Source organism: Balaenoptera ricei, chromosome 20 (assembly GCF_028023285.1).
Source record: "Balaenoptera ricei isolate mBalRic1 chromosome 20, mBalRic1.hap2, whole genome shotgun sequence".
NCBI classification, from domain to species: Eukaryota; Metazoa; Chordata; class Mammalia; order Artiodactyla; family Balaenopteridae; genus Balaenoptera; species Balaenoptera ricei.
In genome coordinates this window covers 10737069-10751674 of record NC_082658.1, presented here as the reverse complement: position 1 = coordinate 10751674, position 14606 = coordinate 10737069, and the positions used below count along the sequence as shown (strand labels likewise).

General features: G+C 55.0%; 1 protein-coding gene across 1 annotated transcript; it reads right to left on the bottom strand.

The window, feature by feature from the left end:
- Positions 1 to 604: 604 nt before the first annotated feature.
- On the bottom strand, positions 605 to 5307 carry ENPP7 (ectonucleotide pyrophosphatase/phosphodiesterase 7). Its single transcript, XM_059908429.1, has 4 exons — positions 5055 to 5307; positions 3624 to 3769; positions 1814 to 2440; positions 605 to 1147 (listed from the first exon to the last, which is right to left on the bottom strand). The coding sequence occupies exons 1-4, from the start codon at positions 5305 to 5307 to the stop codon at positions 605 to 607; spliced, it is 1569 nt and encodes a 522-aa protein (XP_059764412.1).
- Positions 5308 to 14606: the final 9299 nt, after the last annotated feature.

Sequence of the window (14606 nt, the reverse complement as noted above, 5' to 3'; positions counted from 1 at the left end):
CCCACCCTCCCCTCTACCTCCTGGGCCTCTGACCTTCAGCGGTGGGTATTATGCGACCTTGACCAGGAGAAATGCAGCCACCAGCAGTCCTGTCACCAAGGGGGGCCAGCTGCTTGGCAGGAGGGCAGACCCTAAGGAAAGTCAGAGGAGCCAGTGAATGAGGGAAATGGGAGCATGTCCCTCACCCCGACTGCTTAATGGTGGGCGAGATGCCACCAGGCTGCCCCCACAAGCGCCCTGGTTTCATCACCAGCCACCCCCCCCCCCCGCCCCCCAGCCTTGTTCTCCTGCCCCAGCTGCATTGGCTTCCTGGCTCATTTCAGTGTGACCCCTCACAGCCCCTGCCCGGCGGGGCCTGCCCACCTGCAGCCAGGCACCCACGGGGGCTGCCACCTTGCCAGCTCACAGGTGACCTTTGCCCCTGAGATGGGTCAGGGTTGGGGTGAGGGTGTGTGTGTGGGAGGCTGGCAGAGGAAGACTCTAGGAAGAAAGGAGCCCTCATGTGGCCGTGGAACCTGGAGGTGGACTTCACCTGGAAGGCCTGTCTCGTGGGCAAACTGCCAGCTCCTCTGGCCCTCAGCCTCCCCATCTTAAACAAGGCTGCTCACATCCACCCGCTCTCCCGCCTGCGCAGCCAAGATGCGCAAAGTGCACTGTAGTATGTCAGGTGCCGTGGGAATGTCAGGGACTCGAGACGTTCCCAGGAGCCAGGGACAGGGAAAGAGAAGACGACACCTAGTGGCAGGCTGGGCACCCTGGTCAGAGCTGTGCAAGCACACATCACTTGCAACTGCCTGGAGGCGCAATGGGTGCAGGTGGAGGGCAGGGGTGCACCTGAGGGGGTCGTGGTCAGCGGGGTGCTGAAGACCCCTTCGCCGGCCTGGGAGCTGCGCGTGGGCAGCCGGGTGCTGAGGACTCCCTCGCCGGCCTCCCGGAGCGTGGGCAGCAGGGTGCTGAGGAGCCCGTCATTGGCCTCGGGCACAATGCCCAGCAGTCTGCACATGAGCTCGTACACGTGGATGCTCTCAAAGGGCTCCGCCTCCAGGCCCCTCTTGAAGCTGGGGCCCACGGCCCGGAAGATGGTCTTCATGTCCATGATACTGTTGTCGAAGCCGTGCTCCCCGTTGTTGAACTGCACGCTCAGTCTCTGCGGGAAGGGAGGGTCCCGAGTGAGTGCTTGCTGGCCCTCCCAGCCCACCCCACCCTCTCCACCAGCACCCTCTGCACGGCCCTGCATTGGCAGAGGACCCCTGGAAGGAGTTCAAAGTCGGGGGGTGGGGTGGGGAGGATTCTGATCTTCAGTTTCTCTGAATTCTCAGCCCCCAAAGATCAGTGGCCTAAAGAAGGAGCCTTAGCGAAGACCCGGTGACATGAATGGAGACCCCCAAGTAAATGGGGTGGAGCTTCAGCCCAAGGATGCTCGCTGGGCTCCTTTCCATCGCTGGGCGCCCCAAACATCAGTACTTCCTTTTCCAGATTTCCTCCCCTGCTCTGTGTCTTGCTTCCCACTCAGCCTCCCCGGGCTCTATGCTTTCACCTCTTTCGTGTCACTTTTACAGCTTAATCTTCCCGCACTTTACCCTATACACATGTGCACACACACATATATGCGTGCACACATATGCACACACGTACACACAGGTATGCAATGCACGTACACCCCCCCCCCCACTCCTGTTACACAGTGCACGTGTGTCCCTTTGGTGGCTGACACTCCTCAAATTAGGGTCTGGCTAGAAACAGGGGGTGCTTTTTACAGAACTGGCAAGAGACCCAGCAGCCCAGGGAAGCACCTGCACCCCCAGGAACTCACCCCATGGATGACATAGCCGAGGTCACTGTACATAAGCAGGGGGGTGACCCTGGGGTGGTTGGCGTAGTGGAAGGACTTGGGGAAGAGCTCCTTCTTGTAGACGTGGAGTCTGGGGTGGGCGTCCTTGAGGACCTCGTATACCTTCTCCAGCCTTCCTTCCTTGGGGAGCAGCATCCCGTTGGGTCCGTAGTCTAGGAGCTCGAACTCAATGTCCTTGAAGGTGAAGTTGGCGATCTTGTGGAACTCCACCAGGTCGCTGGCTGTCTTGTTGACGGTGCTCATGCCGTGGTCGGACACGATGATCAGGTTGAGGCTGCTCTCCAGGCCGCTGTTCCTGATGCTGTCCCGGAGGTAGCCCACGGTCCTGTCCACCTGCATTACCATCTCCTTCCTCTGCTGGGACTCGGGGCCATACTTGTGGCCCGTGGAGTCTGGCTCCCCAAAGTAGAGGGTGACCAGGTCCAGGCCCTCGTCTGTGAACCACTTCATCACAGTGTCGATGTTGGCCCTCCATTCCACCTCGTCCTTGTAGTTGTGCAAGACGCCTTCCTTCCGGCTCAGCGTCACGGCCTCGCCTTGGTAGGTGACATTCCCGCCCGGGTAGAAGAAGGAGCCGGTCTTTAGGCCCTGCCGGGGAAGGCGGTGTCAGTGCCACGGGCCTCCTCCCACTTGTCCCCTGCCTGTCATGAACTGCTGACGCTTCTGCCCTCACCGCCTGCCCTTGCTCTGCCCACTCACCCATCCCTACTCCTAACTGCAGGCACGGGACTTTGTATTTTCTGAAAGGCCTTTCATAGCTCTTATGTTATTAAGGCTGATACTGATTTTATAGAGGAGAGAGCAGGTGCCTAGTGGACTCAGCACTGATGAGATAGTAGATATAAAAGTATCCCAGATACGCTGCATCCTCATCGACACTGTGGCCCTAGGTCACAGTGCTGCCCCAAGAGCCCTCCCCTTCCGGCCTGCAACCCGGCTTCTGCCTGCTGTACTCTCGTCCAGCCGTGTGTCCATCGGCCCCTCCACACACCGCCCATGACCTGCCCTTCTAGCCTTCAACCTGGCCATCCGTCTGTCTTTCCATAAACCGATTGCTGTTTTATTTACAGATCCATCTGTCCTCACAGCCATCTGTCCATGCATGCCCCGTCTGCCCGGCTACTCCCTCTGGCCATTCTTCCTCGAGATGCCAAGTTCTTGGCTACGCTTTCTGCAAGTCAGCCTGGTGTCTGGTAGCTCCTTCCAGAGCGAGGGGACTCAGATATGAGTGGATGCCTTGCCTATGAGGTGGGTGTAGCCTCTGAAGTTTATTCTGGGCTCATCTTGAAAAACATTCATTTGAGTTTGTTGCCAGGAAGCCCAGAACACTGCAAGATGCTGGGGTCCTGGGCTTTTCACTAGGATGACCCACCTCTTTAGAATTAGCTGCCCGGCCCTGAGAGGCGTGCGGGAGGGGAACAGTACGAAGCCATCTCATTGTTACCTGCCTTTTTGTGGAGTCACATTATTTTCCCCGCGGCCCCCTTCCCACTAGTACCGAAGTCCAGTTTTCCCTCCGGTTGGGAGGATGGAACAACCCCTCTGGGTCCCAGGGCTCCAGGGAGGACTGGGCAGGCTGTGTAGCTGCTGGTGGGTCCTCATGGGCTCCCACATCCCGTGGGACCGCACTCAACACCCCTCTGTGCCGGGAGTGTCGGGCTCCCAGGGCGGGTACTGGGCCTGCCATGGATGTCACGTGGTCATGGCCTCGTTGGCTGGGTCCCCCTCCCACTTCCCCCGTCTGTCCGAGTGGGTGTGGGTGCAGCATTACCTGCCTTTGGGCCGTGATCCAGATGGGCAGGCTGCCGTTGTCCCACCACCTCTGGATGCCCAGTGTGGCGTGGTAGGGCAGCTTCACCTTGCTGCTCGTGTTGTAGAACATGTTGTGAACCACCCCGTGGTTCTCGATGTATTTGCCTGTGGGGTGGGTGGGCGTGTAGAGGAAGTGGCGGGAGGGCAGGAAACAGCCAGGGCAGCGGGGAAGCACACGCCGCCATGGGAGCCGGGCTGGGCCGTCACAGCCACATGCTCTGACTCAGAGATTCTGCTTCCACTTTGAGCAGCTTACCCTGCAGCTAAACGCGCACAAAGGCGCAAATACACACGTGCCGGGATATCGTTTGCAGCCTTGTTGGTTTTAGCAAAAGGTTGGGAGCAACCTGGCTGGCTATCAGGAGGGAACTAGTTAAATAAATTATGGCCCAGCCATGAAATAGAATCCCAGGCAGGAAGATAAATGAACCAAGAGGAGGCAGGTTTTACAATTTATTTTTTTCATGGGCAATGCCTGTGTGTGAGTTCAGAAGGTGGAAAAGGCAGGGTGATGAAGAGTTCGCCTCCTTTCTCCACATCCCCATTGTGACATGTTAAGTAAGGAGGTGACATGCAAAAGGGAGCACCAGGTGCCCCCGTTTGTGCGTGGAAGGGGCTGTGGGCATGGGAATGCTGGTGTGAGAATAAGCCGTCTGTAACGAATGACGTGCCCCGAAGTTGTGTCCACCCAGAGCCTCCAATTGTGACCTTGTTTGGAAATAAGGTCTTTGCAGATGTAACTGGTTTTGTTAAGATGAGGGCATTCTGGATCAGGGTGGGCCCTAAACCCAGTGGCAGGTGTCCTTATAAGAAGAGGAGAGATACATAGAGGGGAGATGGCCATGTGACAAGGGGGCAGGGATTGGAGAGCTGTGGCCACAAGCCGAGGAACGCCTGGGCCACCAGAAGCTGGGAGAGGCAGGAAGGATCCTTCCTTACCGCCTCCGGAGGGAGTGTGGCCCTGTGACACCTGGATTTTAGGCTTTTAGCCTAAACAGAGCAATAGCGGGTTCGAGGGTGGCTGAGAGGGGTGAGCAGTGGAAAGAGCCTCAGGCTCCTCTCTCCTGCCTTTCTGAGTCCTGGCCACCCTCACCTCCACCAGAAGCCCTCCCAGGTTGCCACCCTGGCTGCGATCACCATTTAAACTGAGACACCCAGGTGTTTTTATCTGCCTTCTATCCATTGCCACCAACGGTAAGGGTTGCTGACCGCCCCCTTGGCCGTGCCATGTCTGCCCAGTGACAGTGTTCCCTCCTTGGTCTTTCCTCGGTCTCCGGCACCATGAGCCCCATGGGTCAGGGCTCCATGCATGTGCTCGGTTCCCTTTGTTGGTTCCCTGGTTTCTCAGCTCTCCCCCCACCCCCAAGCCCCACCTGAGGCCAACACTCACCAGTGACCAGGGTGAAGTGGCAGGGGCTGGTCATGGTGACAAAGGCCGGAGTCATGTAGCGAGCCTTCACCCCATCGAGCGCCATGGCGTCCAGGTTGGGGGTGTGCACATCCTGGTCATAGTTCCAGCGGAAACCATCGAAGCTCACCAGGAGCAGCTTGTTCCGGGACCCCTGCCCGCGGATGGGTGCCCCTGACGCTGGAACCAGGAGGGTGGCCAGAGCCACGGCGAGGAGGACAGCCGGGCTTCCCATGATGGGTTCTGCAGACATGCAAGGACCCAGGCAGGTTCCTGCTGAGCAGCAGAGCAAAGTCCCAGGGTCACTGGGCAAGTCTTATCCTGTGCAACTTTGAAATGAAACTGTGCACTTACCTGTGCTTTAGAGAGTGGCCCCCGGCCACGTGTCCTTGCCCGGCCCTCATGCGCATCTGCCTTTATTGCCAGCGGATCCCTCTGGGCTCCATGCCCTGCCCCCTTCGTGCATAAGTGTCTTTACGGGAAGCATGGGGACCATTCCCGGAGGCTTGGAGAGCAGAACGGACCCACTCCATTGGGAAAGCCTGTGTCCCCACCCCAGCTCTCATAGTAACTCTCCGTCCCTGTGCCCTGTTTACTCTGCTCCCAGAGCACCTGGATGGGAGCCCCTCCTCCAGACCATACTTTGGGGAGGCCTTTGGGGTACGTGGGTCTCAGGCCTGCCTGGGCCAGGGCTGTGGGGTGGGCTGACCGGGGTCCAGGGTCCAGGCGGCTGGCCTTGTCCACAGGGAGTCCCAGCTTGGGGGAGTGCCTCTTCCCCTCCCTGCCTGTGTTAAGGGGGCTCCTGGGATGGGGCGGGCAGAGATCCAACCTGATGGCCTGGATTAGCACCTGCTGTGCCCTCCTTCTCGGGCCCCAGGGAGCCTCAGAGGGGTGTACAGGCATGGGCAATCTCATTGTTGGAGTTCATCAACAAGGTGGTCAGAAGGGGGGCCTCCCTTTTTACCTTGTGCTCATGGGGAGTGTGGTGCGGGAGAGGGACCCCTGAGTTCATTGTGCAGTTTTCTCTCTGTCTCTGTCTCACTCACTTTCTCTCTCTCTCTGTCTCTGTCTCTCTCACTACCTATGAAGCACATTCTGTGAGCCAGGCCCCGTTCTAAGTCCTGGGGACACAGCAGTGAACGAGATAAACGGTGTTCTTGGCTTCTTTCATCACGGTTGGGGACACACAAAATAAAATGAATAAACAAGTAAAACAGTAAAATAGAGTCACCAGAAAGAAATAAAGCTGGGAGACGAGATGGAGCATCTGTCTGGGGGGTGTGTAGGAGGGGGCAGCACCAGATCGGTGGTCGGCCAGGGCCTGGTGAGAGGATGATTGTGAGGGAGTGATTCTGGGGGTCGCCAGCCAGAGGAGTGGGTTGGGGCAGGTGGGAGAGCAGCAGAGCAGGTCCTGGGGCGTGTGGCTGTTGTACGGAGCCTGGCATTCTTGTGCAGTGCAGGGAGGATGCCATGGGATTTTTTTTTTTTTTAATAAATTTATTTATTTATTTATTTATTTATTTATTTATTTATTTATTTATTTATTTATTTATTTATTTTTGGCTGCATTGGGTCTTCGTTGCTGCCCACGGGCTTTCTCTCGTTGTGGCAAGCGGGGGCTACTCTTGGTTGCGGTGCGCGGGCTTCTCATTGCGGTGGCTTCTCTTGTTGCGGAGCACGGGCTCTAGGTGCACAGGCTTCAGTAGTTGTGGCACACGGGCTCAGTAGTTGTGGCGCACGGGCTTAGTTGCTCTGTGGCATGTGGAATCTTCCCAGACCAGGGCTTGAAACTGTGTCCCCGGCATTGGCAGGCGGATTCTTAACTACTGCGCCACAAGGGAAGCCCCCATGGGATGGTTTTTTAAACACGGGAGTGACATAAACTGATTTAACATTAAAAAAAAAAGAACACACAAGCTGCTCCATTTGCAGGACAGTCAACCTGACAAAGGAAGGGAGGCTGGGTGCTCCACAGGGAGGGGACTGCTGGTGTCTAAACCAGGGTGGTGGCAGTGCAAGTGACAGAAGCAGAGGGAGTTTGGAGGTTTTCCTGGAGGGATTTGCTTCTAGATTGCATGTTGGGGAGACGGAAAGGGAGCAATCAAGGGAGACGTTTGGGTTTCCCACCTGGGCAGCCAGGGTGATAGTGTCTTGCGTATATCCCATTGGACGATCAGAGGTCAGAGGGCAGGTTGAGGGCAGAACATTCTATTTTGGCCACGTCCAGTTGGAGGTGCCCATGAGAAATTTGACGGGAGGTGCCGAGTCATTGGTACATCCTGGTTTAAATTGTCTTCAGCTGCTGACCTGCTGAGGGCGGTCCTACCTAGGACTCTGCTCGGCTGGCGAGAAGGATTCTCATCAGGCGATCCCCAGCGTCACAGAGCTGTCAGCAGACTCCTCTGGGGTGAGGCAGTGAGGACTGCGGGGTGCAGATTCTTGGGCCCTTCCCCCCATCTGCAGAGCCACACCCTGGGGGGAACCCACGCACGGTGCCGCCCCTCATGATTCTCTTGGATGCTGGAGTCTGAGAGCTGGAGATGGTCCCCCGCGTGGACTCCTACAACCAGGGCATGTGGGGGACTGCCGTGGGCCGGCGTCACGCAGAGCTGGGGTGCAGGAGGACCAGAGGGCAGGCCTTCCCTCACCAAGATAACGGCCCAGAGCTCCAGCCGGTGGACCAGGTACCTGTGTGAGTAGCCGCTGAATGTGGGGCACCACGGTGGAAGTGTGGGTGCCTTAGGAGAGAGCAGCGGGGACCACATTCACACTAGTGCTGGGAGTGGGGACCTGAAGCCTACTCTGAGGATCCAGACCTACAGGATGGATTTAGCCGGGAGAAGAGTGGGCAGGAAAGCCTTCCAGGTAAGGACAGATGATGAGGGTGAGGAGGTGGAGGAAGGGAGTGATCAGGCTTGAGGCTGGGAGGCAGGCCTGGGGGAATCTGGATTTTATGTTAGTTGTCTTCTAATATCTGTTCTTATATCTTCTAATATGTACTCTCCCTTTCTTCCATGATAAAATGGCTGCCAAGAAAAAAAAGACTACATTTCCCAACATGCCCTGCAGTGTGGTTTGGCCATGTGAGCATGTCCTGGCCAATGGGTCAAAAGAAAAATGTCATGTGATAGCCCCCAGTCTCCTCCCAGCGCCAGCTTTCCCCTTCTTTTTTGATTCTTTCTCCCTCTGGCGCCTCAAGCTCAGAGGCTGTCCCGAGGAGTGATGATGAGGGGCTCCCCGGGAGAGGGTCCACAGAAGGAGCCTGGTCCCCCAAGGCGTCCTGGGCAGTGTGGCCGAGCCAGCCTTGAATGGCTCAGCCCCCGGGGCACCCTCGAAGGGAAAGTTACACAAGCTCTGTCTTTGCTTCCATTGCCGTTATTTGGGTTTTCTGTCTCTCAGCAGGACCTATCTTAACCTAATCCAATAGGATAATGGCTCTGGGAGGCCCTGCTGGGTCCCCTGCAGGGGGTGTGTGACATAATATGCTGGCTGCTGTGTGGGGGGTCGGGAGGCAGGGGGTGAGTGAGGGGCTGATGCAGTGGTCCAGGGGCAAAGCTGGGGCTAGGGGCAGAGGGCACAGACCCGGGGTATGTTGGTGGTGGGTGGGTGTGGCGTGTGGTGAGGGAGGAGTCGCTGTTCTGTTCTCACTCTGCACTGGTCCTCATCGGGGATACGGGAATTCCCTGTCCTGCTCACCCTCTCCTGCTGGCCTGGGTCTGCCCTGCAGGTGGCATGAAAGGTCTGCTTCCCGCTCTCAGCCAGACTTGGGGTAGCTCCCCTCCTTTTTTTTGGCTCTGTACCTTGCTCACCTTTTGTCACAGGGAGCTCCTTGGCTCACCCTCCATCAGTTTCCTTTTTATTCCCTGGTCTCCTAGAGCATGTCAGCAGAAAGAGTGTGCAGTTGACTGCAGCTAACAGTGACAGGGCATCTCTGCAGATCAAGCCCAGGGCTTTATCCACGACCTGATTCAAGCTTTGCAGCAGCTCTTGGAGGCAGGAGTTAGTAATACCCTCACTTTACGGGTGAGGAAACTGAAGCATCGAGAGGTTTAAGGTCACTGAACTAGTGGAGGACCTGAGACTTGCGCCCAGGTGTTCTGGATGCAAAACTCCCCCTTGGAACCACTTCTAGATCCCATTGACTTACCAGCCACTTGGGATCTTCTTGTCCAGCTTTGGGGGCTGTTGATTTTTTTCTTTAAAGAATAGTGCAGCTGTGAATGTCTTGGTATCACTGACTTTTTTTTTTTTTTTTAATACATTTATTTATTTATTTATTTATTTATTTTTAGCTGTGTTGTTGGGTCTTCGTTTCTGTGCGACGGCTTTCTCTAGTTGCGGCAAGCGGGGGTCACTCTTCATCACGGTGCGCGGGCCTCTCACTATCGCAGCCTCTCTTGTTGCGGAGCACAGGCTCCAGACGCACAGGCTCAGTAGCTGAGGCTCACGGGCCCAGTTGCTCCGCGGCATGTGGGATCTTCCCAGACCAGGGCTCGAACCCGTGTCCCCTGCATTGGCAGGCAGATTCTCAACCACTGCGCCACCAGGGAAGCCCATCACTGACTTTTTTCTTTTCTTTCCCACTCACATTATTTCCTTGGGGTACAGTCCCTAGTGAGGGGTTATTGGACAAGGGATGTAAAGGCTACTTGGTTCTTACAATCAGATTGCCATCAGGAACGGGTGAAGTGGATAGTTGCTGATACCTCCTCTGCCCCCACTATTTTCATTGGGTTTTATTTTTTATTCCTTTTGGGTAGCTTAGTAGGTGTGTAATGCCGTCTTAACGTATTAAGCCAGAGAGGCCAGGAGGGTTTCATGTCACGATTTCTTATCTCTAGCTCCCTGCATGCAGATGCTTTATCATCTCTGACCATTGATTGAGTGGTCAATGCGATCATCGAATCTTAGGGCTTTATTAGTTCTTTGTGTAATTTGCAGCATATATTTTTGGAAAGATATACTTCTGAAATTTATTTTCCTGTCATTTATGTTTGTCACCCGTAACTTTCCCCACCCTCTTGCATGCTGGTCATTCTCCAGGTAGACTCAAAGCTCCCTGCAGGCAGGGCCTGCTGTATTGTTGTTTGTTATGTCCCCAGAGCCCGGCACGATGCCAGCCCAGAGTAGGTGCTCAACGCATATTTATTGAATATGAATAAACACATTTAGAGGGAAAATTTATGCAAGTATCTACCATACTTTCTGGTTAGGCAAAACATTTTTAAAAATAAACTTATTTTGCAATAATTTTAGGTTTATGGAAGAATTGCAGAGATAGTAGAGAGTTCCCATACACCCCATGCCAAGTTTCCCCTATTATTAACATCTTACATTATGTGGTATTTTTGCACAGTTTATGAACCAGTATTGATAAGTCGTTTTTAACTCAAGTTCATATTCTTTTCAGATTTCCTCAGTGCCTGCCCCAGTGGCCTTTCTCTGTTCCAGGATCCCCCATTACATTGAGCTATCACATCTCCTTACGTTCCTCTTGTATGTTTCAGTTTCTCATACTTCCCTTGTTTTTCATGACATTGACAGATTTTAAGGCGTGCTGGTCAGGGCTTTTGTAGAAAGTCCCTCAGCTGGGGTGATATGATGTTTCCTCTTGATTAGACTGGGGTTATGGCTTCTTGGGAGGAAGAGCACAGAGATAAAGCATCTTCTCATTGTGTCATCTCAAGGGTACATACTGTCCACGTGACTCATCACTGTGGCTGTTGACCTTGACCATCTGGCCAGCAGAGTGTCTGCCAGTTTTCTCCACCATGAAGTTACTCTCTCCTGCCCTCCTTTTTCATACTCTGCTCTCTGGAAGGAAGGTCACTAGGTGCCACCCACACTTAAGGAGGGAGGGGTCACGCTCCACCTCCTTGGGAGCATTTACATACATTTGTCTATTCTTCTGCTTTATTAACTTATTCAATCATTTCTATCAGTATGAACTCATGGATATTTATTTTATACTTTGAATTATAATTCAATACTACTTATTTATTGTGTTGCTTAAATCTCTCCAGCTTTGGCCGCTGGGAACTCTTTCAGTTGGCTCCTGCATCACTCTGACACACCCCATCGTTTGTCTCCTGGAGCACTCCCTTGCTTTTTGGAGCACAGGATGCTCCAGGCTCATCTTGTACATGTTCTACCTCAGCCCTGGAGTCAGGTGTTTCTCAAGGAGCCCTGGTTCCTGTTATTGGAGGATGATATTAGATCTGGGTGGTGGGTGTGTGCCTTGCTACTGGGGTGTTGATAAAACATTTAAAAAGTCACCATCTTAGCTGTTCTTGAAGCCAAGGACTCCCCAGCTGAGTCAGGTGCGTGTGCAGCTTTGAGAGACAGGGCTGATGTACTCCTCTGGGTGCAGCATTTATGGGCAAACCAGGATCCATGATGGAGAGAGGTCCTGAAGGACCCCTCCTTGAGGACACAGAGGGAAGCATGAAGTGGTTTATTTGCTGCTTTTCTTGTTTAGGGGGCCCTGACCCAGAGGCCTGGGGACCGGGTGGATTTGACACATGTACAGGTGGCGGTGTGCAGCACACATGTTACCCTGGGCAGCTGAGCAGGGCATGGGGCTCAGGTTGGAGAGAACAGGTCTTCCCAGCCCTGTCCTCGGTTTCTGCTGGGGAGAGAGACATACCAGGCATTGTCCCCATAAGGTCAGCTTCCCGGGTCAGTGCCACCCTGTTCTCATTCACGACCTGGTATGAATGAATTACATTGCAATTGTTTCTGTGTCTCCCCTGCTAGGCTGTGAGCGACTCTTTATCCCCGCCTCCTGACACACAGTAGGCATTGCATGATTCTTGATGCATGAATGAGAGAGTACGTGGATGAAATTAGCAGGTCGGGACCACTGCTGTGGCCTGCTGCTCCTGACCGATCTCCTTGCTTCTCCTTTGTCTCCTTCTAAAAATGGGATTCTCTCTCTCTCTCTCTGGTCACCGTGCCCCCTGGGCTGGGCTGCCTGCCAAGGAGCCCTGGATGCCCTGGTGGGGAGTGGGTGTGGGAGCAGGGGTCCTCCAGCCATGGGCTGTCCCCTCTGTTGGATGAGCCCTGGAGGTCAAGGGCCCACCTCCCGAATTTCCACAGTGATGAGTGCAAAGTTGGGTCTGGGTGGGTCTCTCCCAGCTGCCAGTTCGCGCTCTTTCGGGGGGAGTGTGGTGTTGCTGGCACACTGTTTGCTTCTGGGGACGCTGAACGAAGAGCAGCATGGTTATGCAATTTAGCTGGAGTGGAATGTCGCCATCAGGCGGGACCTGGACAAAGAAGAATTTGACTTGGGGACACGGTGATGACCGTTCCTAAACAGGGTCCAGGATGCAGGTGGTTGCTGCGTTCGTCGTCTTGGGAGGTGGTCCGCGTGAACTCCTGGCTTGGGGGCTGGAGTGGGTGCTTCATCCTCATGTCCCTGGAGCGGGGGTGTGTGGGCTGAGCCATTGAGCCTGGGACAAGTGCCTGGGGGTCAGTGGGAAGCCACCAGGAGCCACACACAGACAGGCCTGGGCTTCTCAGGTGTGCCGCCGGGAGTGGCCACAATCCTGACGACAGTGGTTTATGTGGGAGGGAGACCATGGTCCAAGGATGGCGATTCCTTCTCAAAGGGCTGCTTCGGCCCAGTGGTGCTGTGGCGAGAAGGAGCAGAGAGAACTGGCTTCCTCCCCTCTCTCTCCTGGAGACCTCCCACCATTGGCACCTTCCAGTGTCATGGGAGGCGGTCACCCCTTCCTGCTGAGGCCGGGACCTGCCTGCTGACGGTTGTTCTGATTACTGACCTGACCTTCCCAACTGGGATTTTATTAGTGCAACAATGATCCACTTTATCAATTGCTATTGCCTTTTATTACTTCTCAGGGCCTTTATCTCAGCAGCCACCTCGACTCCAGGCTAAATGAGGATTAATATTTTAACAGGATTATGTGCTGTGGTTAGCAGTGCTCTCGGGGGACTCTGGGCACTCCCCTCGCTCACAGTTTCTCCCCTCCCCGCAGGCTTCCCTCCTGGTGTGCAGGGAGGTCCTCCTGGAGATGGGGCCGCTTGTTCCAGAGCCTGGGATGGGATGGGATGGGATGGGGGAGGTGGGTGGGAGGGCTGGGTGGGGGGCGGTTTGTCTTGAAGAGCAGGTTAGTCCTAGGGTGGGGACAACCCTGCAGGGTGAGGTCCCTGTAGAGACTGCAGACTGTTTCCTGGGATCAGCGGGCTTGACCACCATCGGGGAGAAAGGAGGAAGATGGAGCCAGAGCTGCGGAGGGAGTAGACAGAGACAGAGATGGGGAGAGAGAGAGAGAAGGAGAGGGAGAGGGAAAGGGAGGGAGGGAGGGAGAGGATAGGAGGAGGGCTGCTTTGCTGACGCCCACTTGCCCACGTATCTCAGCCCCCAGGGTTGGAGAGGATCACAGCCTCTAAGTTTGCCAGCATCAGACCTTGATCTTTCTCCTGGAACAAGATTTCACTTTCCACCCAAGTTTTATAAAAGCAAGTCTGCCCCCTCTCCTGTTTCCATCACTTAGAAGACAAAGCCCAGGTTCCCAGGCAGGGCTTTCAGGACCTGTGCTCGGCCCCCGAGGGTCCCCCAGTGTCATGTCGGCATCACTGTCCTTCCCCAGAGCCACCGTCTCCTTCATAAATGGAGGAAGGGCCTCTTCTCTTCTCAGGGCCAGCCCTGGTCCCCCCACCCCCATCCCCTCTTGGGGAGCTTCTCCCCATTGCCCCAGGCAGAGTCGGGAACCTTTGGGGCTGTCTTTTGTGGTTCTTCTGTTGAACCACTTGTCACCTTTTCTGAAATTATGAGTTTGTGGGTCTGATTTCCCCACCACTGGGCAGTGGGCCCCTGAAAGGACATGTCTGTACTTTGTTCGTATCTAAGCACGTGGAGGTATCAGAGTGTTCATGGAGAGAGGGATGGATGGGTGGATGAATGGTTGAGGAAGGGAGCGGGGAGGTGTGCTGGCTGCCCTTGGGCTGGCCTTCTCCTCCCTTTGGGCTGGGGAGCCTGACAGACCCAGCGGGAGACCCCAGACTCAGCTCCCACGGGGCCCTATTTGAGGAGAGAGGGTCCCATCACCCTTCCTTCCTGGAGGTCCAGCACTGGAGGTGTGAGGGACATGGAGTGGATGGGGGACTCAGGAGGGCTCAGGGCCTGGGCCACCTCCAGGATTTGACTAAATGGCTCCAGACATTAGGTACTGGCCTAAGACTGTAGGTCAGTCTAGAACTGGGCCCTTACATCGTTGAATTGAGGGACAACACCTTCTCTGCCCCTTTCTTACTTTCCTCTCCTCCCCAGTCTCCTAGACGTATGGAGGGTATATTTAAAAAAAAAAAAAGATTTGTTTTAGGTTTAGTCATTTTAGGTTCACAGCAAAATTGAATGGAAGGTACAGAGATTTCCCATATACCTTCTGCTCCCACTCATGCATGGCCTCCCCATTATCAACACCCCCCCGCCCCCGCCCGGCCCCCGGCACGTTTGTCACAATCGATGAATCTGCATGGACACGTCATCCTCACCCAAAGTCTATAGTTTCC

What these genes read in the sequence shown, in the direction of transcription:
- ENPP7 (XM_059908429.1), bottom strand. Translation starts at nt 5,307, where the DNA reads ATGGGAAGCCCGGCTGTCCTCCTCGCCGTGGCTCTGGCCACCCTCCTG. An exon ending in CCACTTCACCCTGGTCACTG is followed by an intron (nt 3,770 to 5,054) that starts GTGAGTGTTGGC and finishes CCCACCCCACAG; the next exon opens with GCAAATACATCGAGAACCAC. An exon ending in TCGGCTATGTCATCCATGGG is followed by an intron (nt 1,148 to 1,813) that starts GTGAGTTCCTGG and finishes CCCTTCCCGCAG; the next exon opens with AGACTGAGCGTGCAGTTCAA.